Here is a 26,391-nt window from a genome sequence, read left to right on the forward strand (position 1 = left end):
ATCCTTTCCCAGGCTCGCAGTTTGCTGATGCACTCTGGGCCTGATAGATAACTACGCCCCCTCCCTCCCCTCCTTTCTCGAAGGGGAATTATTTTGTTTAGGGCCCATTTACTAAATCGGTCCTGTCCTTACCTACTATATTTTACCATTTCTATTTCTTATATTTATACCATGGCCATTTACATCCAAGAAGATATTTGGTTGCACTGATCCATCGAGTTCTTTTGATCCTAATTGTGTCTTCTTCATCCTCCCATTCTCATGTCTTTGCCTATTTATCCTTCCATCGCTTTTTTGCTGTCCAGGGCAACAACTAACTAATAAATAAGTTTAACTATTAAGGAAATAATACTATTGGTGATTGTTGAAATGAAAAGAAAAAAACTAACTAAACGAAAGAGATTCTATTTTTGAAACTCACTTTTATGTAATGCCTTGGACTTATGTGTTTTGGACAACTACTAAGGGCAAAGTCCGCAGTCGATTATCATAAAAATATTTTCTCATTATATTATTTTCTAACGCATAATTGATGCATGATAAAACAAGATATTGCTTTTCTGGTTTTTAGCATGTTTACAAAATTCTAAAGTCAGTTGTTACTCTAAAAGTTCTAGGTTTGTATCACTCTAATGGTTTTTATCAAACTCTTTTTTTCCAGTGCAAAAGATCCATGATGAGAGAGTTGAAGAACTGGAGAGGAGGCTAAGCAGTAAGGTAAGTGTTTAATTTTGTAAAATTGTTCTAGAGATTGAAGTTCTCTTTTCTGTTTTATCCCGGTTATATTTAACTCCCTACAACTTATAATATTTTAATATATCAAGTTTGCTGCCTACTAAGAATTGCTACCTTCAGAGACCTGCTGCGGCTGGGGATTTAGCTTCTCAGTTCAGATTGTTAAAGCAATAATATGAAAAGTGAATACATACATTGTGTCATGAGTAGTGCCAATAGTATTATTAAGAGCTGTATGCTCTTGAGTATGTTTTCATGTTCACATGATGATGATGTGTGATAAGTCACCCACAATGTCCAACATTAAACCAGAAATAGTGTGATAATATACTATGCAGTTGAATTTAGAAGAACCAATTAAAATACCCACAGAAAATCATAGATTTGTTAGTGGTTTAGTACTGAATATTATAATTACTTTTAGTCTTAATTTTATTGTGAAGTTATCAGATTCAAACCCAACTAGAAAGATTTTGACCAAAACTTGATTGCTTTTCTATATGGTTTTGTTCAATAAACCATTCCTAAATATTCAAATTTGTACCTTAAGGCCACTTAAATTTATGTTCCTGTCTCCCAAGAAGGTGTTTGTCCTCTCAACCTTCACTCCCCACAATCCTTCTTGGTTTTGCTTCCCTCCCTATTCAAAACTATACTCTTGTTTCTTTCTGCACTATCAACCCATGACAGTCTAAAATATCCCAGTGGTCTGGAGCCTTGCATATTATTTTCTATTTCAACATTCTCTCAGTTTAGAGTCCATTTCTCATGCATACAAAACTATCTCATTAGTCTTTTGATTTTGATTGCAAAATTTTGCAATACAAGACTAACAGATGGTTTATTTTCAGGTGGAGAATTTGCAGCAACAGCACGCTTTGGAGTTGGAACATCTGAAGAAAGAACACGCGTTGGAAGTTGAGAAGCTACAGACAGAGGCAGCTCAGCGGCTCACGGAGACAGAAAAACAGCTGACTGAGCGGATAACAGCTGTTACTTCGGACTACGAACATATCAAACTGCAGAGCAAGTCACTGCTGGAGTCCATGCATTCTGACAAAGACGCCAAGCTGCAGGTATACATTTGTGTCTAAATATCCTTGTGGTCATAATGCGTTCTCATCCCGCTCATAACTTATGGACAAAATAAGCATGAAACGTTCTATTGGTTGTCTTTTTCAATAAGTTGTTCCTGCAGTATACTAACTTTTGATTGCACAAAAAACCCTGGGAGGCGTAAACTTGCAATCAATAAAAAATCCAATTGTTTTGCTGTTGGTATAATTTACCCCGGATGTCCGCAGGCAACAGCAGGTCGCTGCAGAATGTTGGAAGACGAGGTGGCAAGTTTACGTGCAGTGTTGGAATTGCGCAGCACAGAACTACAAGATCTGCGCCGCAGCAGTGAGGTAGCACATAGAGACGCAGCACAACTGCCACATGCACAGCAACGCATCACCGCTCTGCAAGCTCGCGTAGAGGACCTGGAAGTGCAGCTGGAGAGGAAGACAGCTGTGGAACAGTGAGTATTTTGGCATAACAAGTGAACTATATTGAAAAATATCATGCCATCCCATCAAAACGGATTGTGTAAAGCATGTAACATAGAACACAAAGGGCTAGGGTTGAAGAGGTTTGTTGGGATAGCAGTCTTCCATGGATGGGAAAGAGTCCATATACAATCTAATGAGGATATAAAGAGTTAATATATTGGTACAAGAAACACAAAACTTAACTCAGTTAAGATTTCTATCCCCCAAAAATATGTTAATTGTTAATTTATTACAAATCAACAACAAAAACCAGTATAAACGGCCTTCTATGATTCAACAGCAGTATTGGTTATATGAACTCGTTAGCTTACTGATCTCGGCATTTAAAATATAAATAAGTCCTGAGTAAGAAATTAATCATGAACAAAGACTAAGAAATGCCTTGAATATTCACGGACTCACAATAAAGTAATAATAGCAAAGAATGAAAGTTAACTCTGTAGATAACCAATCATCACATTCTTGGAATGGCTGACAAATTACCATTTTGTGTAGATCGCTAGCGGCTGAAAAGGCTGCTATGGAGCAGAAAGTACAGCAAGAGGATAACAAGAACAAGCGGCTGTCTCAGTACAACGAGGAACTCATGTGGAAACTCAAACACAGCTCCGAGGTTGTCAGTGCACTAGCTGCACTCTCGCAGGCGGACCTGTCTGGTGAATATGTCTTTGAATACTATAAAATGAAGTAACGTACAGAGGTAATAAGTAATGAACACATAGTGTGTCCGCATAGCCTGTCTGTACAGTAATCTGTTTTTGGTTTTAAAATAGACGAGGTGTTAGCCCGTCCTACGTACGGGAGTAGTGAGTTAAAACTGTGTATAATTCAGAACAGCTAGCTTACACGTATAAAGACAAATTTTATTGCAGCCTACAGTAGAAAGAGTAACTATCAATTGAGAAGTTTATAGGCCTAGTCAACGATATCACCTTCCAATTCCATCGCATACCTGCCTCTTCCATAATCAATATCACCACAATACAATTACTCATACTGTGTATAAACATCTTCCAGTAGGTCTGAATAGAAACTCCCTAAAATAAAACGTAAACATTCAATAAAATTCACAGTACACACAATTATAACGTTGGTGTCCTGACATCATTAAACGAATCGTCCACACCTATCAATTTCACTGCATCAATTGCTAAATAAATAAGTGTAAACAAAGAAAAGTAAAAACAACAACATATAGTTTGTTTTTGTAAACAGCTGAGTCAAAAATAAAATAATATTCATTTGAACAAAACAACTGGTCACAGGTTGAAGGAATTTGAAACGTAAACACGCTAGTAAAGCTAGTGACGTAATCAATTGTCTATGTTTATTATCCATTCCGTTATCAGTTCTAATATCCTTAATAATTAAACCACCCTCATTGAATCAATGTACACCGTAATTCCCCATATTCATTTATTTAAACTATAAAATATTCAAAGCCTCCAAACTTAACCACAACTAAACACACGCCAAACAACTTTTTAGATTTCATAAAAGGATGGTTAGTCTAATTGCAGAATCCTAGGTCAATCTATTGACCTAGGAATTGACGTTGTGCTCAATCTATGTCATTCATCTATATATCTTTAGATAAAACCCGTCTGAGGTTGTGGTGGTAATTTAAAATCGTATTCCTGAAGATTCTTGATCCCCTTTCTTTATGACATCAATATTTCCGGGCCTAATCCAAACAAAGTATAAGCATTCAAAAACATTGATTGTAAACAAACCAAGATGAATTAAAACTTGTAAAAAATGGATTTTCCTACCTTTTCCTAAAAAAGTTGAGCAGTAAATTAATATATATATCTCTTTTTAAGACTCATGTACAGAGCCTCGACTTGTATACATCGATGGTGTTACTTATCTCGGTGGTCTACTAATCTTACTTATTTCCTATAATCAATGAGAAAATCAGAGTAAATAAAATAACCTCATAGTTTTATAGAGCATTTTTATATTTAACCAGCTGTTAGTTAAAAGAAAATTATATTGCACTAAAAAAAAACCGAAGATAAAGATTTATTTAAAAAATCCTTTAAACATCCTAGTATTTTACTATGTATATTTAAATAATCTGTCACCCTCTTACAGAAGAGTTAAACGTATCAATGATTAGCATTACACTACACATAGTATAAGTCAACCCTAAGTATGTCTTTACATTTTTATCCAAATGCTGAATTTGTCACACAAAAGCTGAATGTTTACAGCTGTTATGTCAAGCAAATTATTTTATGCCAAAAGCTAGTTTAGAATCTTAGCGTCGGCTGCTAGACTTTTTAAAAATTAAAACTTAATTTCTGAAAAACTGGGACCCTAAACTAAAATTATGGCTTCGACATTCCCTAGTTTTCAAAATGATCTTTCTTTCAACACAAAAATCGTGAAAATCCGTCGAGTGGTTGATTCAGAATCGTGAAATAAAAAAACACTGTTTCGTTTTAATATTATAGATGATTGAATTTTTTTTAGCTAAAATTATGTTTAGTTTAGTTTTGTTTTTATTTCTCAAGCTTTTACCAGCCGTTTTTTGTGGGGGGGCGTAATACTAGCGCTAGCTACTTTGGCCTGTTGATCTTTTGTAGCACCCCTCCGGTTTGTCTGACAGCCCTTAGCAGCTTTGAGTCACCTAAATTTCTTATCTGCTCAGGTTCGAGTTTTTGCCTTCCCAGAGATTTCGATCTTCATAGGGCCACAAGTTTTCGGAGGTTTACACCTTGGTTTTACAGAATCTGCATTGGTCTGTGACCTTCCAATTATGTTTACTTAAAATTATGTTCAATTTTATTGATCATACACATATACTTTTTTGTATTAATGTTTTAAATGATTGTCTAATGTTTTAACACCCCGAAAAAATTTCCTTGTATTACCGATTGTGTTTCTAAATCAAAGACACCTATGAAGGATTAAAATTGTCTGTATTTGATTGGTAAAAGAAAAAGAACTTTTAGAATACTTCATGATGATGATTTTTTTATTTAGTTAATAAATAATAATACTATATGGTTATATGCAAACTTTTTCAACTTTATAAAACTTTTTTAGGGTCGAAGAATGTTCATTTACTGCCAGTGTCACCACACTCCAATTTCACAACCCCTAAACACTGCCAGCAAGAATCTCATTACAGGTGGGTTAAAATATTGGTATGCATTTTAAAAGTTCTACATACATTAAATTTGACTGCTTTTGTAATAGAAGTATAGTGTTAGCAAAACGGGAGTGCCGATGGAGACCTGTGGGGGTGCGTGCGTTTGAAGGGACTTGACCTGGTCTTCATCGGCACTCCCGTTTTGCTAACACTGTAATAAAAAACTAATTAAAAACTAAATATTTTTGTACTGGTATGTATTAAAAGTAATAAGTGAACGTTATGCAATTTTTTTAGGGGTTTTATAGTTATAGAGACAAAAATAGGGGGGTTAACTTACAAACGGTCCGGTAGTTCTAAATTTGTTATATGTTGTCTAGGATGGTAAGTAGGTGTTTAAAATGCAAAATACACAACTCCCCCCCTCTGCGCCCGCCACCATATTGAAAAAATCGGCACTTTCTTGAGATTTTTGCATCTACCGGGTTAGCTTTCCGCTCTGGCATGAGTTTTAAGCCTGTGTTAAATAATATCACGAACCACGTAGAAAACTGTCGCTAATATTTATGAGCCATTTTTAATCATGGTTAGAAATACAAATTCAAATTAGCCGTTATTTGAAAGTCCACATAGCGTATATATAAAAAAAATCGGAATAACTTTATTTTTTCCCCTTTTGATTAAGTTAATATTTTCTTAGCCATAAGTCGTAGAAACTTATTAAACGTAATTATAGGAAATTTAATTGTCTATAGCATTGACTAAATCTTCTTTTTCACTAAAACGTACCAAGACATACTGAGATATATGCGATTATCTCAAGAAAGTGGTATTTTTTTTTATTTATTCAAAATGGTGGAGGGGGAAAATTGTGTATTTTGCATTTCAAACACCTACTTACCGTCCTAGACAACATATACAAAATTTAGAACTTCCGGACCGTTTGTAAGTTAACACACATCTATTCACTGGTTTATAACTAATAATTATCTTTAACTGCATCTGTAAATAAGTGTGTCAATTGGTGAGTTATATTTATACTGTTTTCATACAGAAATTATCCAAATGTATCCTTATAAAATTGGCCAACCTACTTGTTAGAAGTTGTCAGTTTATTATATACAGCTAGTGTAATAATTTGAATAATCTGTTAAATATTTTATACTTTTTAGTCTTTGCAGTTGTTGTTTCATTGCTAAGATTCAGTTATGATTTAAATGCTCATTATTGTATTGTTGTGAGTTCAAATTGGAAATAAAAGTGTATGTTGAAAGTAATAATTGCTCTCTGACTTAACGTTTTTGCTTTTACTATCCTATAGAATTTAAATATAAATGTAGATGTGATTCCAAAACAACTCATCTTCAAAGTGATTTAGAAAATTACTTATTCAAAAGTAAAGGATATAGTCTCAGTCATAGTACGGTAAAATATAGTCACAGGATATAGTTAATTTAAAGGATAGTCTCTCTCAATGTGGAAGAGGGCATTGCGAGCCTCACGCAAGGTTTCAGCTATCAGAATTTACTTTAAACTGATAATTATTTTATATTTTCCAGAAATGGAGTCAAGGGAAGCACCAGCAATGACGATTCCCCACCGCAGTCTCCCAAGGTGAAAGGGGTCGTAGAGAAGAGTGACTCTGTGTCATGGGTGTTGGATCTAGGATTGGACGAGAGCCCCAACAACATTGCGACACGTCTGGTGCGCAGAGCTCACAGCATGAGAGCGGTACAGTCGGCCACTCCTTCCCCTGCTCACCACTCGCGCACCCTACCCAATCCTCACAAGCGGCAGCGTAGTCGGACAACCACCTGCGTATCCGGCTCACACAAGCCCCAGCGCACAAGGTCCTTCTCCTTCGACTCTGACTCGTCTGAAGTGTCTGTGCCGAGAAAGTTGGCTGCAGATTGGGACGGAGAGTTCTCCCCCGGGAGAGATAGTACGAGCCCACCGTCTCGCACAGGCAGTCAACTAGACGACATTGAAGATCTAATCGTCGTGGAAACTATCGGTGAAGACAGACTCAGTTTTTTAGACCTGGAACGTCACATAAATAGAGAGAAAATGGAAGTGATGGGCGGAGAAGATTTTGCTTCCCCTAAACTATCTTCTTCCAGCGGTGGATCAGAAGCGTCCGTTCACACTAGACGAAACGAACAGAAAGTCATAGAGAATGAAGAGATCCTCATGATAAACAGAGTGGACGGACTCGTGTCTTCCCTGCCCAAGGAATCTGCTGGGGAAGCGATGATATCGGAAGAAGCGTCAGACAACGACTCCGGGACCCGAGATTCGGACGAGGAGGTCCAGAAGTACTGTTCCGATGATGATAGCTTATCGGGGAGCGCCTCTGAACTGATTGAGAGAAGGAGGAAATATTTTGAGCACAAAATCAAAGACTTGAAACATCAAAATTTGACTGTAAAAAAGGTGAATGACCTCATGCCTGGTTCCAATTCTGGCAGTGTCTCAGCTGCTACCACCGCAATGGATCTCAGTTGGTCGGAAGATATTGATTTACTCCCTTCCGAATCGGAAGGTTAGCCGGTCTTGTGCCAAATGGAAATATACTTGAATCAAAAGGACTTATGAAACATAGCTTGACTTGCATATTACCATCGCAGATTGCTTGCAAAATTTTATATACAAATTTTACCGTGGGCAACCTAGCAATTGATAAAAACTTAAAAAGCTTTAATTATGCTGCTATGGGATCAACCGATTTCTATATTTTCTGTGGCTTATCTTTGTCTAAAATAAGAAAAACCTAATTTTAAATTTAATACAACTTTTAAACTCATATTTATGAAGAAGAGAGTGGAAAGTTAGGTTTTATTTTTTTAGGCTGGATTCAAGTTTAGGTGAAGGGTCGTCTTGTTTATTTGTGTAAATGTGAATTTGTAAATTAATAGAAATGTTGTGTACTATGGAAAGTCTAAACAATGTGGGAAGTTGATTCTTAAATTTGTCTAATGAGTTTGTACAAAGACTTGCACATTTATGGGTTAAGGGAAAATCTTGTATCTTGTGTTTTAATAAAGTTTTACCAAGGATAAATGTGTAGGGATGCGTTTTGAGACATTGGTAATACTTTAATTTCATTTCCAAGTTACTGTATAATATAGAAATTCAGTATTACTTTAGGCACATAAGTTGCTAGTCATAGACTTTGTATTTATTTATTATGGATTTCATTTGTTGTGGTTGTGAATGATGCTGTTTTGTATAGTGTTTAATTTTTGTGTACTATATTGTTAAATTTAGTTGTAATTAGATTCTTGTCTCATATTGTAAAGGAAAATTTAAAATTTTTAGTATTTTACAGCTGTTTAAATACTTTTATCGTTCATATTGTAACACTTTCTAGACTATACATGAATGTTTTTATGACTTTTATTGCTGCAGCCATTTAATTTTACAGTACAAAATCATTAGACACAAATTATCGTGTTTGATTATGTATTTAAAGATTTTAAACCGATTTCAAGTATTATTTGCTGTCTTTATGTACTACTATAATAAAGTTAGACCATATTTATGAAAACCAAATTTGTTTCTATTCTTTCCAAACATTATTAAGATTTAAGACCAACATAAAAATTTTGAGTTCACTAAATCATAAAGCTTGGCCATGATATACTTACTTGATACTTGAACTAAAAAAGGTATACTTAAGACACAATCCTATTTGTACTTCAAAGTTTAATGTACCAGAAATTAGTACTGTAGATACAGTACCAGAATATTTGCCAACAAACTCTCCAAATTAATTTGTCTATCAGTCACAAATTTTTATTGATTTATCAATGCGAAGAGACATAAGCTTAGAGCAGAGACGGAATGGATGGAAATCAGAGAAAGGTGGCGACTTGATATTGGCGAGGCAAACTTACTGAGGTTTGAGGATTGACGTTAGGTACCTAAGTCTATGTTAATTGTAACCATTTAATAATTTAAACATTTCATAATCTCTTTCATCTGTAGGTCCATTTATCTGGAAATACTTAACACCATGAACCAGTTTACGAAATAAATCACTCTGCCAATTACTCCCTTGTTTTAAAGTTGTGATAAAACCTAAGATTTATTTGCACTACAAAGAGGTAGTGTTATTTATCAAAATTCCTTGGATGGATGTCTCAGGCCTAGCGTTCTTGAATCAGAACGGACTTTCCTGGTATAAACAACCAAACAATAGGAGTAATTTAAAAACTACCTATTTTATATTTTTGTATTTTAGTCTATGGCTTGCATATTCTTGTAATTTTGACATAATAACTAAAAAAAAAAAAAAAAAATATGGTTTTGTTTTGTTAATTGATTAAAATCTTTGACTTATTTTGCTGATACATTGATATCATTCTCTTTAAAAAAAAGTTTCAAAAATATACTAGCATTAACTACTATGTACCATATATATACATATATACACATATACATTTAACTATATATATGTATAAATATATATAAATATGTATGTATATATATGTATATATACATATAGTCTAAGTCTAATATGTATAGTCTTCATCAGTAACCAAAAGTCTATGGTTGAACTTGGGCAATGGCACACACTGCCATCCGGTAGCTGCAAAAATGTGCATCTGTGATATTCTTATGATTGTGTAGCACTGGATCATCAAATAATTCAATTAAGTAAAAACTTAAAAAATATTAACAACAATGACTTCTGCAAAAAACACTTTTCTTTGTCACTGCACGCATATTGCTTCAAAATAAGCAATGTGGTACAGTACTTGAACATGGTACCAGTTAAAGAGGGTTATTTTGGTGTACAGAAAAAGAAATTGTTATTTTATTTTTATGCAAAATTGCACAGGTTCTCCTTGTTTATTGTGAACTGCCATATACTGTACATTTAAATTTAGATGCCGATCAACATAAAATAAAAGATGAAAGAATAAAGCTTGAAATATGGAAGTCTTATTACTTTGTACAACTTTAACATAAAATGCGAGTAGAGGATTAGCATAAAGACCTTAATGAATAAAAGAAACATTGAAAAATTTTATTTTAATTTAATTAAAAGCGTCGACTAAAGTAGTTTTAAAGTTATGTTTTCATTTATTTCTTCTCTGCAAACTTATTTTGTAGCCATCAATGGATAAGAGTGATATTACAAAAACATATCTTAGATTTAGAATGTTATCAGTGGCGTGAATCTTGTATCTTCTCAGTATATATGCCAACATGATTTTCATAGAGGTCATGGCATACTGCTTGCCTGAAAAAAAAAATCACAATGTTTAATCTTGTTGTAAGTAATTAAAACATTGCTGCAAAAGTCGATATCCCGTTCCTAAGTAAATGCTGTAAAGTAAGGTTTATAAAAACTGACGTAGAGCTGAATTAAGCCACCGACAATAGATGCTGTCCATTCCTGATTTGTGTCAAATACACCAACATTGTACATGGCGAAACTGAAACGATACCCAACTCGTCAATGTAAACTATATACCGTTAACGTTACTTAAACTCTCACAGCAACAAAAACTAAGCGGGAAACAGAAAATAGCATCATGAAAGGATCACATCACCTTTTTAGAGGCTTAGGCCCTACTAATTTTTTTGTTTGTTTATACTTTTGATACTTTTAATTGAAATGACGACCATACAAAGTAGGTATTTTAAGCCAAGTATGAATGGAGATGAGTGTAGGATGAGTGGCGCAATCTTGTAGTCTTATTAGTGACTAAGGCCAACTGTCTCCTTAGACACAGCTGTTAATTAATAGCCCATACAGCTAATGGCAACTCTGGGACATACCGTTTATAGTGGAATCCAAACCACATATTTTTCATTTTAACTTACCAATACAGTTTCGTGGACCACCACTGAATGGTAGGAATGAATATGGATGTCTTTTTGCAGAGTTTTCTGGAGTGAACCGTTCTGGTTTGAACTCATAAGGATCTGGGTAAACCTCAGGGTCAAAATGAAGTCCTATAACACTGGTTACCAAACTGGCACCCTTGGGCACTGTATATTCACCTATTAAAAATAATAAACATGTTGTTGGTTTTGTTAGTAAATAAAAACATCAAGTTTGATGTTAAAGTTATTTTGTTCTCAAATTTGAAGCTGATACTTCCTAGTTAAGTTATATTCTTCCGCTACTGTAAGCTAGGTTTTGATATTTTCCCCAATGTTTTTTTACTCAGGTAAGGAGATCAAATAGGAAACCAAAAATATAAAACAGTAACCCTAACTCAGATATCTTAGGAGATTACTTTATCATGGGATACTAAACATTTTCAGTATTTTCTAAATTAATCAGTAAGACCACAGAGAGGTAAGGTACAGAGGAAACAGGGGATGCGGAATACTACCCTCCTGGAAACCCCCCCCCCCCCCCCAGATGAAACGTGATGTCACGAAATTTGCCAACTTATCAATATGGGAGCTGTGTCCACGACTGGAATACTACCTCCCTAGCATTGTGATGCTATGTAATTGTAATTTTAATTCGAGTAATTCCGTTTGATAACAGAAAAGGCATGTATCAAACAGAACTTTGAAATATTAAATTGCTATAAATTCCTATCCCACAGGGCAAAGGGTCTTTGTCTACCATGAGCGTTGTAGTACATGACGTGAGGGTGACGTGGGGGGTGTAGGACTTTCCCATAGAAATCAACACTATAGTCTGTTGACAAAACTATGCAGGTTGTGGGGAAGTGCCTCCACAACCCTTTTTGCTTTATGCAAGCCTATGTTGCTGGTAATTGACATTTTGGTAAACCTCAACTGTTGAGCTGTCGTTGTAATAGTAGAATCAGGTGGAGGGGCTAGATTTCTTCCCGTAAAACTGCATACAATTTTGTGAAAAAAGTAAAGTGCCAGACGCCATACTTAAGTGTATCATTTAATGTTTCCTCTGTACCTTTTACTTCTCCGTGTTAAAAAAAAAATATTTTTCTACTTACAATATTATTTATTTTTATTACTTTCTCCGTGTTTGGAAAACAATATTTTTTATAACAAATTGGAAACTAAATAAGTTCTTTTTGAGCCTGACTTAAAGGATTGCTTTGCAAATGTGCGCATATAATGAGACTTAACTTAATTAAACTGCAATACTGTATAACTGTAACTAAACATACTTAATTTTAAATCATCACTCAATGTCCTTTTAAAACAAAGGACTACAGGTGATAATCGTAAGCTTTCTTTCAGAACTTGATCGAAATACGGTAGAGAGTTAAGATCTTCAGGTGTCACTTCTTGATCTTCTGAGCCTATTACACTCGAAATTTCATTGTAGAGTTTTTCCTGAATACAAAAAATGTTGTTAAAACATGAACAAAACAATAAAATAATATTTGGTAACTTGGGGGTATCAGGGACTTTTTGAACACCCGGTATATTACTTCTTTCTTGAACTACTTTAAGAATGTATAGATAAATATAGTACCTAAACAATTTCACAATTTATAAAAGTTGAATAGTAATATTGTTTTGGTAACTTGTTTATAAATATTTCTGAACAGTCAAATGTATTACAAATGGTATTACACCGAGACTGTTTTCTAATTTAGAACCTTCAGAGGTGTTATAAACTGCATTTTAGCACCTTTAATATACCAAATTTTTTGGGGGGCTCCGAACCCCCTATTCTTTTAAGTAGCTCGCTAAAACTACCCCTCCATAAACAACTTCCAATAAGATAGTAGCATATCTACTTAGATGATGACTGTAAGTGGCAGTTTGGTTTTGTTGGTTTTTTTACAACGTATATTGAGTCGAGTTAGAGCTCAAAAATAAGTTCAATACAGTAATTTTAGTAAGGGGGGGTTCAGTAAGTACAGTCTACCTGGATTTCAGGATGGGTTCCTAGCAGCAGTAGACATGAACTGACACCAATGGCTGTTGTGTCACTTCCCTGGAACATAATAATAATTGCTTCAAAATAAAGGATGATATTGACAACAGGCCCATTTTTGAACCTGTCAGCGCCCTAGGCACATCTAATAGTAGCGCCCCTTTGCAATATATTTTTTATTTATAGATATAGATTTTTGAACCGTGAATTTTGTATTTCAACCGATTTAATGTCGACACGACCACGGGAAACAGCAAGAATTTTGCCGCGATCGTAGAAGACGATGATGATCTCCACACGACTGGAAGACATTATTAACATTTTACCGCAATCGCGGGAGACGATAACGATGTCTTCACAACTGCGGGAAACGATTACGATGTCTACAGAACCGCAGAATACAATAATGCCGCGATCGTTTAAGACGATAATAATGTCCAAATGACCGCAGGAAAAGATAAGAATTTTGCCTCATTCGCCGAAGACGATTATCTCCATATGTCCGCGGGAGATGATTACCATTTTGCCACAATTGCGGGAGGCGATTACTATTTACTATGTCCACACCACTGCGGGGGACGATAAGATGTCTCCACGGCCGCGAGGGGTGTCAGAATTTGACCGGGATCGCGCAAGACGAGGATAATGTTCTCACGACCGCGGGAAAATATCAGAATTTTGCCTCATTTGCGGTAGACGATGATAATCTCCTCACGATCGTGGGATATGTTCATATATTGCCTCGATCATGGAAGACAATTTTATGTCCAAACGACCTGACTGCAGAAAAAAGTAAGAATCTTGCCGCAAACGCGGGAGACGATTACGATGCCTACACGGCCGCGAGGGGTTATCAGAAGTTTACCGCGATAGCATGCAAATACTACCACAATTTTTTTTTAATTTCCAAATTTTTGGCGCCCCCAAAAAAAGCCAATTGCCTCGCGCCCTAGGCACGTGCCTACCGTGCCTATTCGGTAAATCGGCCCTGATTGACAACATATTTTATTTGCAATATAATTGGTCAATTAAATCAATTATTTGCTGTGACCTGATTGTCATCATCAATTGAGATGGGGACGCCACCTCTGTGCGTATTTTAACCCAAATATGAGTTAAGGATGATTGTAGAATGGAGTGTGATGATCTGTATAGCTTTGTTACTGATTAAGATCAGCTGTTATATTAGTAAGGATTAAGGCCAGGGACAGCTGGCTCCAGTTAAATGCATGCGTGAAAACTTAATATCAAAAGAAGGAACACACCTTAAATAATTCAGGTATGAAATCAAGTAGAATTAAGTTGATTATTAATGCTCATCAGGATTCTTAAGCATTTTACAAGTCTTATACCAGTTTATAAAGGTACTAGCTCTTTGGCCCTGTACACATGAGGCCGCATAGGACCGTATGCTCCGGCAGCCGTGGCAGCGAACACACAGGCGATATCCACAGGGCAAGCACGCAGATGCGTGTGACTGTGTGATCCTAGTACCAACCGCAACTCAACCGTGGCGCCTACCGCCCTCATGTGTACGAAATGTACGATCTCATGCCAACTGAAGTAACTCCAACCGCGTGGCAGCCGCGGTGGTCAAAGGGAAATCTACGACTGCCGCGGTTTGTTGCGGTTGACTGGAAGTGGGTGGTTGCATGTGAGCGGTCCCATTTGCTCCTTTGTACTTTCAACCAACGCGGTTCCCGCGCAATAGCAACCACGGCGGCTGCCGCCCTCATGTGTACAGGGCCTTAAATCTTAAATACTTGTACTGAATCTCTTATGTACAATCATAACAGAAACTTACAGCTATCAGCACTGTCTTCATTTCAGCATGCAAGTCTTCCTCAGAGAATGTGTTGTGCTCTTTCATGATGTTGCTGTATGCTTCTGGTACCGTCATAAGCTCTCCGTTTTCTGAAATCATCTGGTGACATGAACAATTTTGTTCTCAAAGTTGAAGCTGATACTTCCTAGTTAAGTTATATTCTTCCTCTACTGTAAGCTAGGTTTTGATATTTTCCCCAATGTTTTTTTACTCAGGTAAGGAGATCAAATAGGAAACCAAAAATATAAATACAGTAACTCTAAGTCAGATATCTGGGACCAGATAAAAATAGGTTTGTACAATACTACTACTGTATGTGTGTGTAAGTACTAAAGGTATAATTAATAAAATCTGTACCGAACAAACAGTGATACTGTGGAATACTTTGATGCACACATTGGTGATATGGTCATGTGATTTATGATCCTAACCAAATCGATCATGGCTTGTGCAATCAATGCAAGTGTACAACAATAGTGAATGTGATTTCTTGCAAATAGACAAGGGAATTTTCGTTTGAAAATGCTTGAAGCACATTCATTCTGCTTCCAAACTATCCAAAGACTGAACCATGTACAGTAGACCCCCTCTTAACCGACCTCGTATTAACCGATAATCGGATTATCCGCCTTCAATCGTAAAATAATACAGTTTGTTTTAACCGACCTTGCTTTGAGAGCAGCTCGGTTTAACTTCTAGGAATCTCGGCATTTCCGCTCCCACGCTGGGCGATGAGAACTGAACCATACGCTTATCTCCACAGGATATGTCTAAGAATAAGTTATTTTGTGTTGATCACAAAAAATATAGCATAGCCTATTGTCAGTTTGTCATCATCGTTTGTAGCTCGAGCTCATCTGATCTGTTTGTTATCTGTGCGGCAAATTTATAACATCATAAAGTGCGTTACGATTTTGAGAACTGATTATCTTATAGCTGGAGTAAACAAACAACGCAACTTGTAGGGAGGGCTGGGAAACGGGGTTAACAACTCCAAGGTCAAGATAGTTTTTGTGCCTCAGCCTCCAGTGAGAGGCTATAAATAAACGTCATGTCTTGTAACAAAATGGTTGATTGTAACTTTAATGTTGACAAAAGGTTCTGTACTGTATTACGATGGATTTGGAAAGCATCAATCAATAAATTACAGTACTAAAGTTATTAAAATAGGAATTTTATTGACTCTTGCCTAGTATTATAATATTTTCCACTGAAAGTAGGCCTATTTGACTTAACCGTGTTTTGTGTTTATTTGTGACTTTTCTATCAATACGAAAAAGGAGATAAGAGTAGTTAATTTTATAAATAATGCAAGTATGATTTCAAAATAATGATCCTATAATTCCAAATGAATAGCACTTCATTATGTTATGATTTTAGGGATTGTCCGTTTCATCCGACCTTTTGAATTATCCGACCTAGGTCCGGTCCCATTAGGGTCAGTTAAGAGGGGGTCTACTGTATGACTATAAGCACTTAGGAGTCTATTTATTTTACTTTATTAGATCCTGTAGATAAAAAAAAAACACGGTACCAAATTACAATTTCAAAATTTGTATATTTAGATTTTTTAAAATTTACCTAACTAAATAACTATTGCAAAAGTTTAGTGTACCAATTACTTTCATCAGTTGACTTGTAAACCGACTCCACATCTTGTCCAATTCTTCCAACTCACTTTTGTAGAAGTAGTTGAAAAAGCAATCTAGCCACAGCCACGGGCTAGCTGCTCTCTTAATTATCAAGTGAGCAATCCTGGAACCCAGACATTTTCAATTTAAATCTCAAACATAACTCACTGTAAATAAACTACTATAAGGGGCTATAGAAATATAAATAAATTAATTAACTATCTGTAACATCCCTTTTTCAGATTGAGATTTCAGTGGTGGGACCAAGTCCGAAAAGACATGAGAAGAATGAATGTTATGGAAGACCGAGGAAGATGGTGAAAAGCTGTTGGCGAGGCTAAAAGCCTGCTTAGTGGCCAACTAGGTAAGGTAAAATCCCTTTTCAGCCTTCTTTAACACAAGAATATCCAGATTGATTTTAACTTAGATGGGATCAAACTTTAGGAACTCATTGATATTGATATTCGATATTGGTATTGTTATATTCAATATTAATGAACTATACAATTTATTAGGTTGATTTTAGTACTGTAAACATTTATTTTTATTTACCTCAATGTTATAGAAGCTCCAAGATCAAAATCTTCGTTTCTCATCTTACTTTGTATATCGAGACCAAATAAAATACCTGCAAATACATTTAATGAAATTAAAACTGTACCCTAAAAAGCAAGAAATGCACTGTTACAGACTATATTGGTTGCAATAAAAGAAAATTAGACTCCCTTAAATATGGTACAAACATATTAATAGCACAAGTATGGGTAAAGAAAATAATACTCAGATTAAAAAAAAAAAAACAATAAACAAATTTTAAACAATTCACAACCTCTACAGTGCACCAGACAGAACTAACAATAAAATTGTCTTCAGCTGAACCATAAGGATGAGAGTATGTTTTATCTATGGTCTTTATTATCTGGTCTACTTATCTCTACTTTTTTCCTATTTTAAAATCATCTTACCAACAGAACTTTTCAAATGAAACATAAATATTACTTAACTGATCTTTACCCTATAGAATCAGAAAGCGTACTTGGACCATACTTGTATATTCTCTATACATCGGACCTACCAGAAAGTGTAAAAACTATAGTTGCCACATTTGCGGATGACACTGATTTTATCTGTACACGACAATCCGGCTCAAGCTACAGCAAATTGAGCTTGCTTTATACACATAGTATAAATAAGTCAACCCTACATTATGACATTTTTATCCAAATGCTGAATTTGTGTCACACTGAATGTTTACAGCCTGTTACGTTAAGCAAATGTTATTATACCAAAAGCTAGTCTAGAATGTTAGCGTTGGTTGCAAAACTTAAAAAAATTAAAACTTAATAATAAAAAAAAATACCCCCGCCGCAGCAAACCTGCCGACTAAGCGAATTTCCATTTCTCTGAATGATTTTCAATTAAATCTATTTAAATAACATTAGGTTTAACGAGTACCTACCTAGGTTTGCTGCCACAAGGAAACTAAAACTAATACAGTGTGTTTTAGTAAAATATTATTAGCTTAGTATAAAATAAATAAATTTGCCAAGTTTGATCAAAATATGTCCATAAACAAACAAACTACAACATTTTCAATATTCTCCATAAGAATAACATGGGAATTTTTCATTTACAATTTTTTGAATTTTCTCCGTTACCAATAACCGTACAAAAACACTTTGATATACTAAATTATTTGTTTTTTTAACAATAATAAAAACTAGAGATAAATTGGGAAATTTTGTGTTTTAGGGGTCAAAAATGAGAAAAACCAATTTTTACCCCATAAAACCCCCCGTAAAACCCCGTTCCCATGGTCCGATCATGCTGGTTCGCGAACTCAATCAAGTTTATCCCGCCTTACACCTTTAAACCAAATTTCATCAAAATCGGACAAAAATTACTCAAGTTATCGTGCGGATGGACATATATATATAAATTTTAACGAATGGGGTTTTTGGCCTCTGGGGACATCGAAATGAAAAAGTAAATCGGTCCCGGGCCTAGGTCTTACCATGAGACCTACGGTAATAGCTACTTCCCTATAGGAAAATTCGCTAAAAATGAACTAAATTTATACTTTCGACATTAACTATATAGTTCTTAAAACTATCTTTCTTTCGACACAAAAATCCATCAAGTTGTTGATTCAGAATCGGGAAATAAAAAAACCCTGTCACATTTCAATATGTATATATGATTATTAAGTTAGTCTGTAAAGTTTTATCGTTTTACTATAAACACTTTGAATATACATTCAAATATGAGTGTTCAGTCAAATTTTAAATTGTTCATGCTGTAACTCCAGCTGTAAATTGTTCATATAAATTGGATGAATTAAAGTTAGTCAATGGTAACACAGTTTCATGACTTGGGTTTAATAAACAAAAATTGTCTGGGTATCGAGAATAGAGCTTGCCTCCAAATCTTAAGATTGGTTATTCAACCCCAATGAAATAAAAATAAATACAACATTGTATTGTATGAAATTGTATGGTATTACGCCACTGTATGAATTTAATTTAATCTACTTTATACTTACTACAAACGGAGGTGACCGATGCCTTCAACAACGAGTCAAACACATCAAACACCTTCCCATCATCATGACTAGCTAAATCCTCCACCAGCTGTTGACTGGAGCGATTAAACACTCTTGTTAGGTAATTGAGGTTTTGGCGATGGAATATAGGGTTCATATTGCGTCTGCTTATCTTCCACTTAGCACCTAAAAAGATAGAAAGATAATCATCTTTCCAAATGACGTTGTCATAAGGCATTACATTTTATCTAGTTTGTTTTTGAAATTTATCATGTAATTGATTAATAAGATGATCAGTCTGTATGGTACATTACTTATAGTTAAATTAAATTATTTATGCCTTTTTAAAAGCAAATCTCCAAAATAGAGACACAGCCCTTAGAGACACCTTGCCTTATTAAACCTATCTCCTTGTTAAAGTGGACCTAGAGAGCTTTATTAAGGTGAGTTTCAAGCAACCGGATTACAGCATTATGATGTAGTAAATTACAGCATTATGGTGTAGGATTGAACCCAGGCCCAAGGGCAGAAGTCCCACACTCAAACTACCATAATATCCACACAGCTTGAGATAATTGTGTTAAAGCTGCATCAAGTTGGGAGTAGTTCTATGAATATTAATTCAAATAAATAATTAATACAGTTAAAAGGTAGAAAAAATATTATAAGGAATGCAGATTTAATTATAAACTACAGAGTTTCCTGAAAACATATAAAATAAACAATAATTTTTTTCATGTCATGTTTTATATTGTGTAAGCCGCTTTAGACAGTGTTTCAATCTAACAGGCTGCGTACTTGTACAACATCTTTCTGTTCCCCATCATTCATTCTACATCACCGTTCTAAAAAGGTAGGATACAAAGTTTGTTTCTTGTTTACTTTTTTATAAATAGAAACTTATTTGTAATGGTTTTTTATGTCTATAGTTAGCTGTACAGTAAAATGTCAACCGTTTTATAATCTAGATGGATATACATGATTGGATAGCTTACACAAATTTTAAGGATGTCAACAATTGTTTGAACTATAGTAACTACTACGATCAGTGGCGTATCCAGGGAAGGGGCCCAGGGGGCGGGCACCCCCAAAATTATTTTTAGGGATGGGTTTTTTCTTGATACAAATTCTCGATACTACCAATATTTGGATATTGTTAACTTATTGGTGTCGAGAATCAATCGTCAAAAGTCGATTCCGATACTGATACTAGACACTTTGGCAAGGATCGGAAAATTACCGCTTTTGCAGCGATTGGGGAAGACGATGATGATGTCTGCACAGCCTCAGGAGATGATCAAAACCTTTTGTGATCTCGGAAGACAATGATAATCTTTACACGACCACGGGAGATGATCTGAATTTGGCCCCGATCGCTGAAGACTATCATGATGATTCCTTTCCGCAGGGCATATTCATTAGTTTTCCGTTACCACGGGAGACAATGCCAATGTCTTTATAGACGCAAGAAATTATCAAAATTTTTGCGTGATTTGAGAAGACGATTATGATGTCTGCATGACCTTGAAGATGAAAATGATGTCCACACAATCGCAGGAGATGATCAGAATTTTGCCGCAAAAGATTACAATCATTTTCACATGACCGAGGGGGACTGGAGATATTCGTGGTTTTTTCGTGATCCTATCCTTGGGAGCCACTGGCTATGATGTATGTACAATTTAGTAGTTGTATGGTAAGATTATTTTATAACTATCACATTTTTCATGAATAAAATCATAAGTTTAAGACAAGCAAGTGTGTAAGCGTGTTGAGATCCCCATTGCCATTTCAACTCTTATATTTTGCATGTAACATTAACTTTATGCAATTTCAAACTTTATCCTATTCAAGAAACTGTTTGATCATATACCTGGAGCTGTTATGAGCCCATCACGAAAAACAAATTGGGCAAATGTATACTCTGGTCCCTTCTCTAGTGCCTTAGAACTGGTCAGCAAAACCTGCAAAAAAAAATCAAAAACTGTCATAAAGCCCCATACTTTTAACTTACTTAAGGATTTTTTCCGAGGAATGCTTGTTGATCAGTGTTAAAACCAAGCTTAACTAGTTTAAATCTGAGACAAAAGTTGTGTTCCTTACCATTATTAATACAGCGACCCCCTCTTATTCGACCTCACATTAACCGATAATCGGATTATCCACCCTCGCTCGCAAAATATCACAGTTTTTTAACAGACCTTTTTATGAAAGCAGTTCAATTTGGGCTTATTTGTGACTTTTATGTTGTCAATACAAAATACCCCCGCCGCATCAAACCTGCAAATTAAATGAATTGTCATTTACTTGGCTGGGTTTTTACTAAAATATTCCCTTTATTTGTCAGATTTATTTTTATTTAAATAAAATTTATTTTTAATGAGTATTTAGGTTTGCTGCTACAGGGTAGGTATTGAGGTTTTTTTATTGAAATGTTAATACTTTAACTTCCATATATGAATTTGGACGGAGCTCATGTGTTTTCCAAAGTATGTGGTTTTGGCCTCTGGGGACCTCAAAACGAAAAAGTAAATCTGTCCTGGGTCTAGGTCTTACCATGAGACCTACGGTAATAGTTTATTCCCTCTATGGAAAATTCGCTAAAAGGAGATAAGTTTAGTTTATTTTGTAAATAATGCACGCACGACTTCAGGATAATGATTATACGGCATAATTCTAAATGAAAAGCATTTCATGTTTTAAAGTCTTTAGGGATTGCCCGTTTTAATCAACCTTTTGAGCTATCCAACCTAGCTCCAGTCCCGTTAGGGTCAGCTAAGAGGGAGTCTACTGTACTAAGCTACCTGGTTTCCATACATATGGGAATCTAGAATAGCAGTAAATGAGGTAAGGAACATGGTCTCGGAATCAAACTAGCTTGCTCAATTACTGAGTCCTTAATTTACGAACAACCCTCCGTACAATGCAGTCTCTTGGCTGGAGAAATAACTCCTTAGCTCATCTATTTATCTGACCTCTTTGGTCTACTATACTAACAATACTGGTAAACACAAAACCTAAGCATACTAGGCCTATGCTTGGCTCTAATGTTGAAGAACATATCAAATACAATTTGCAGTTGCTATTGAGTTATGTGTCCATTAATAGTTGAATTTGTTTTCTCATGTTAGCTATGATGTCCAATATATTTGCTGAGTAGAGGGAATAACTTCTTACTAAATGATATAGAGGTTTAAAAATGTCTATTTAGATGAATTTTTTTAAACAAAAAATGCTTAGATGGGTTTAATTTAGTATGTATACTTATGAATTTATTTTAGTATTTCAACACAAATTACTATAACTGTTCATTTGCTTACTTGGACGTCTTGTGGTTTTTGAACACATATTTCTGGTATAGGTCCCGCCCACATGCAGAATAGAGAGTATGTATGTGCAGCAGCTGCTTTCATTCCTGTTCTAATAACATCTGTAAAATCTACAAAAGCCAGATTAACTTAGAAACCCTTAGAAAAAAGGAAATATTTTGCAAAAAATAGTGCAACCCTCAAATTGCTGTAACAATTACTGTTCAAAGTATTGCAACTTTTGTGATTTATCCCTATAGAATATCATAGTTACTCCCACCGCTTCCGCTTACCCATAATAAAGGTTGTTTACAAGCTTATGGGAGAAAGTATGTGTCAATTTGCTGATACCGTTTATACATGTGTTCCGGGTCTAGGGAGTGGAAAGCGTTTTGGTCCCTAGGGAGTAAAAGGCAGTTGTTGTACATGGTTTTAAACATTGATTGTCAGCAATCCCATATGTATCGGCATGATTTATCGATTCAATCTGTTGTAGCCAATTGTTGCATTATTGTAAATAGTTCGAAAAATCAATTGTATAATGTATACAGTAACACAATCGTAATCGACAAAATTATTAAATCATTAAACAACTACTTATTTTGCATTAGTAAAAAATTTTCGGAGGTTATCCTCGCATGAAAAATATTGTTGTTTTGTTTGTAACTCAGTTTGCATAATAAATAGTGCAATATAAAAATTTTAAAAAATATTGACGAAAAATCCTAGTTCATCTCAAGCCCAAAAACTATCTTTTCAAACCTCGCTAATTTTCCAACCTCTGCTTCGTATCAATCGTAAAACTTGAGCTCGGATCGAAAAGAGTCTTTTCACGCCCTTGGTGATGAAATATACTAATTATTCACCTTCAACAGTATATCTCAAAAGTAGTCTTGACTTTGGGTTGTACCAATTTCCCAAAATAGAATTCCTAGGAATTGGCACTGGTAGCTTGGCAGCGATGTTTAGTATTCTTCTATTTCTCTTCAAATACAATTTCCACCTTGTGACCAGGAATATAACCAAGATAAGAAGAAGCAGTATCAGCCACTGAGTCTAGAACAGAGAATAACTATCGAAACATTCTAAACAATGCTTTTAGTACTATTCACAATGATTTTATAGAAATAAATACACATTTTTATAGAAAGGGAGATACTTGTAATATCCTCTGCCCAATAACTTGGACAGTTTAACCAACTTTCCTTTCAACCCATATATTATTTCTAATAGTCACGGATCAATGATATTTTAATAAAAAAGAATAAAACTTGTATTGCTCCGGTAAGTATCTACCGCACTGTAATAGTGCATATGAATAAAATTGGTGGATTTGTTTAAAAAATGGTTTGATATAGCCAAGGTTTGTATTGAAGAGTTATAATAATTTAAGGGGTTTTTGTAATAAACAATAATACTCACTAATGTTATGTCTTTTGTAATTCTAAAGTTCATCCTGTGATAGTAAAATCCTGTAACAAAAAAAAAAACAAAAACTAATGAATTCAGTGATTGTTGCAGTTAGTACGTAGATTATTACTAACCATTTCATAGTATATCAATATCAATTGAGATAGGGACTATAGGTCGGCCGGTTAGAAAACGGCCTCCTCGTAGCATTGGTGCGAGAGAGAGATACCGAGCTGTGGGAGTGAGATAGACTATGGCTCTTCCCCCACTCCGCTGCCGCCCTGTCCCTCCCGAGCACACGCCCCCTTTAATTGCAACTAAAATATTAACAGCAATTAAATTATACAGCTGATCAAAATGTAAACAAATACGCGGAGAGGGGAACATACCCTCCCTTTCCGTTACCTCCCCTACATGCGCTAAACATTTTGCACGGGTCGTTTTCTAACCGGCCGACCTATAGGTCTGTATTTTAACCCAAATATGATTGAAGGTTTAGTGTATAATGGAGCGAGATGATCTGTGTAGTTTGTTACTGACTAAGATCAGCTGTTTCATTAGTCAGGATCATTTATTTAAAGCACAATGATAAGAGACAGCTGGAACAAGTTTCAAACAATAAAAAGCTACTGACTGTTCTCTATAATACCCCTCAGCTTCCCATTATAAAATTATTCAAATACATAATTTCTTTGGAAGGTTCACACGAGCAGCGGTTAAAAAGTTAGATTTATTTGCTTTTAAGTAAAATTTTATTTAATGAGTAAATAGGTTTTCTGCTACAAGTAAGCTAATAAAGTGTGCTCTTGGTAAAATGTGAATAGATTAGAATGAAATGAAAAAATGCCAAATTTGATCAAAATTTATCTATAAGCAAGCAAACTACAACAGTTTACTTATTCTAAAAAAATAACATACTTTAAAGTTTTTTGAACCTTTCTCCTTAACCATTTGCGTAGAACAACACTTCAATATTCTAACTTATTTAAGATAAATTAAAGGTCTTCAAAATGGTTTGTAGAGATATTGCAAAAATTCATCTTTTAAGGGTCCAAAATGGGTACAATATATTTTTACCCCCATAAAACCCTATTCCCATGGTATGATGATGCTGGTTCCTGAACTTGTTAGAATAAACATAGGTTCCAAACAATCGTACAATTATTTCTTGAGACAACAATCAATCGTACAACAATTAATTCTTTCGTACATTAAACAAACAAGGAAATAAATATATATGCATTTGAACAGATTGCCTCTGGGGACCTTAAAACAAAAAAGTAAATTGGTCTCGGGGTTGGGTTAGACCTATGGTTATAGCTTATTCCCTATAATATAAAAATATTTGCTGATTCCCTATAGGAAATTCGCTAAAACAGATTATAGATGAAACACATGTTCAAAATCAATTATATTATCATTTGAGATGCCCATAAGTTGAAATGTACCAATCCAAAATATATTTTTTTAGAAAGTGATCAATAAATATACAATGATGTATCATGTCAATAATGATATATACTTGTCATAGTATCTACGGTGTTAGCATTATAAAAATTAATACTATGACCAAATTGATAAAGTAGCCTGTATTACCTTCAGTAGACACCAAATCCAACTATTTTTTGTAGAGGTAATAATGAAACACAGCTTTCTTGCATCACTACTTTACGTCACACATTTTGATGCTCCCTCAAGATACTAGATACCCATGCTCATGATACTTTTTTATCATTCATGTAAACACACAAGTGGTATCGTGTATATAGTGAGCAAATAGGTACTGAGGGTTCTTCACCTTTCAACTCCTCTCTAACACATCATTTGCCAGAGAAAAAATAAGTAGTGAAATCAAAATATTAAATGAATAATCTTCTTTATTATTCATAGTGGAACAATTGGCACACTACCATTGATATTTGACCAATAAATATTTGGAGCAGCTTTATTAGATTTTTGTATAGGTATCTTTTTTAGGTATATTTTTTACAATATTTATTGTAAATATATATTTTACTATGAGATAAACAATTCAAGAATCAGCAAATTTTAATACATTTTAAACTATCTCAATAAGTAACACGAAATAAAGTAGAAAATATAGTATTAGACACATGCACATTCTATAACTGGCTCACATAACTATGTTAATTCATGTTTTTTTAATCATGTAATAGTTTCTCATAATGTTTTAGAATAGTTTAAACTACTTAAGCATTATAATACCTATATAATCTATTAATCATGTGGTTATTTTATTATGGAAGTTGGTTATCTATACAGAAAATTAATCATCAGCTGTCAATTTGACATCCAAATAAATAAACATTTTGTATTTAAAATTTCCATGAAGGTTTTGCGATGACAAATATATATTACGATTTAAAAATGTGGAAAATTATTAATCCATAGTTAGTGTACAATACAGTTAGTTACCATTT

The 26,391-nt window shown here is 34.7% G+C and overlaps 2 protein-coding genes across 3 annotated transcripts in view; one reads left to right on the plus strand and one right to left on the minus strand.

Moving 5' to 3' along the window:
• The window catches only part of LOC128983897 (uncharacterized), a 138,515-nt gene extending 129,447 nt beyond the window's left edge, over positions 1-9,068 (plus strand). Inside the window, exons 10-15 of one of the 2 annotated variants that reach the window (XM_054403153.1) lie at positions 662-717; positions 1,587-1,811; positions 2,040-2,257; positions 2,784-2,944; positions 5,343-5,427; positions 6,948-9,068. In XM_054403153.1, the coding sequence (XP_054259128.1) occupies positions 662-717; positions 1,587-1,811; positions 2,040-2,257; positions 2,784-2,944; positions 5,343-5,427; positions 6,948-7,935 (1,733 nt within the window). In that variant the 3' untranslated portion in view covers positions 7,936-9,068. The remainder of the gene's footprint in view (positions 1-661; positions 718-1,586; positions 1,812-2,039; positions 2,258-2,783; positions 2,945-5,342; positions 5,428-6,947) is intronic. The other variant, XM_054403154.1, reaches the window with a different exon arrangement.
• A 1,342-nt stretch (positions 9,069-10,410) lies between these two features.
• LOC128987187 (cytochrome P450 4V2-like) lies at positions 10,411-23,590 on the minus strand. The gene is made up of 11 exons (XM_054407929.1): positions 23,407-23,590; positions 22,553-22,671; positions 21,106-21,196; positions 19,233-19,418; positions 17,243-17,318; positions 16,682-16,814; positions 15,039-15,158; positions 13,226-13,294; positions 12,516-12,684; positions 11,224-11,403; positions 10,411-10,636 (listed from the first exon to the last, which is right to left on the minus strand). Exons 2-11 carry the CDS (start codon positions 22,643-22,645, stop codon positions 10,473-10,475), a joined length of 1,281 nt encoding a protein of 426 aa, XP_054263904.1. The 5' UTR covers positions 22,646-22,671; positions 23,407-23,590; the 3' UTR covers positions 10,411-10,472.
• Between the last annotated feature and the right edge of the window lie 2,801 nt (positions 23,591-26,391).

The sequence above is a fragment of the Macrosteles quadrilineatus genome, unplaced genomic scaffold (assembly GCF_028750875.1).
Source record: "Macrosteles quadrilineatus isolate MER2022 unplaced genomic scaffold, UCM_ALF_1.0 Scaffold_2__2_contigs__length_208266976, whole genome shotgun sequence".
Lineage (NCBI taxonomy): Eukaryota > Metazoa > Arthropoda > Insecta > Hemiptera > Cicadellidae > Macrosteles > Macrosteles quadrilineatus.

Bases quoted from the DNA above. Each gene is read 5' to 3' on its own strand.
- LOC128987187 (XM_054407929.1), bottom strand. From the start codon at position 22,645: ATGAAAGCAGCTGCTGCACATACATACTCTCTATTCTGCATGTGGGCG. The intron at 16,815-17,242 runs GTAAATAAAAAT...TCTGGGTTCCAG, and splicing joins GGAGCTTCTATAACATTGAG to GATTGCTCACTTGATAATTA. The intron at 13,295-15,038 runs GTAAGTTTCTGT...ATTATGTTCCAG, and splicing joins TGAAGACAGTGCTGATAGCT to GGAAGTGACACAACAGCCAT.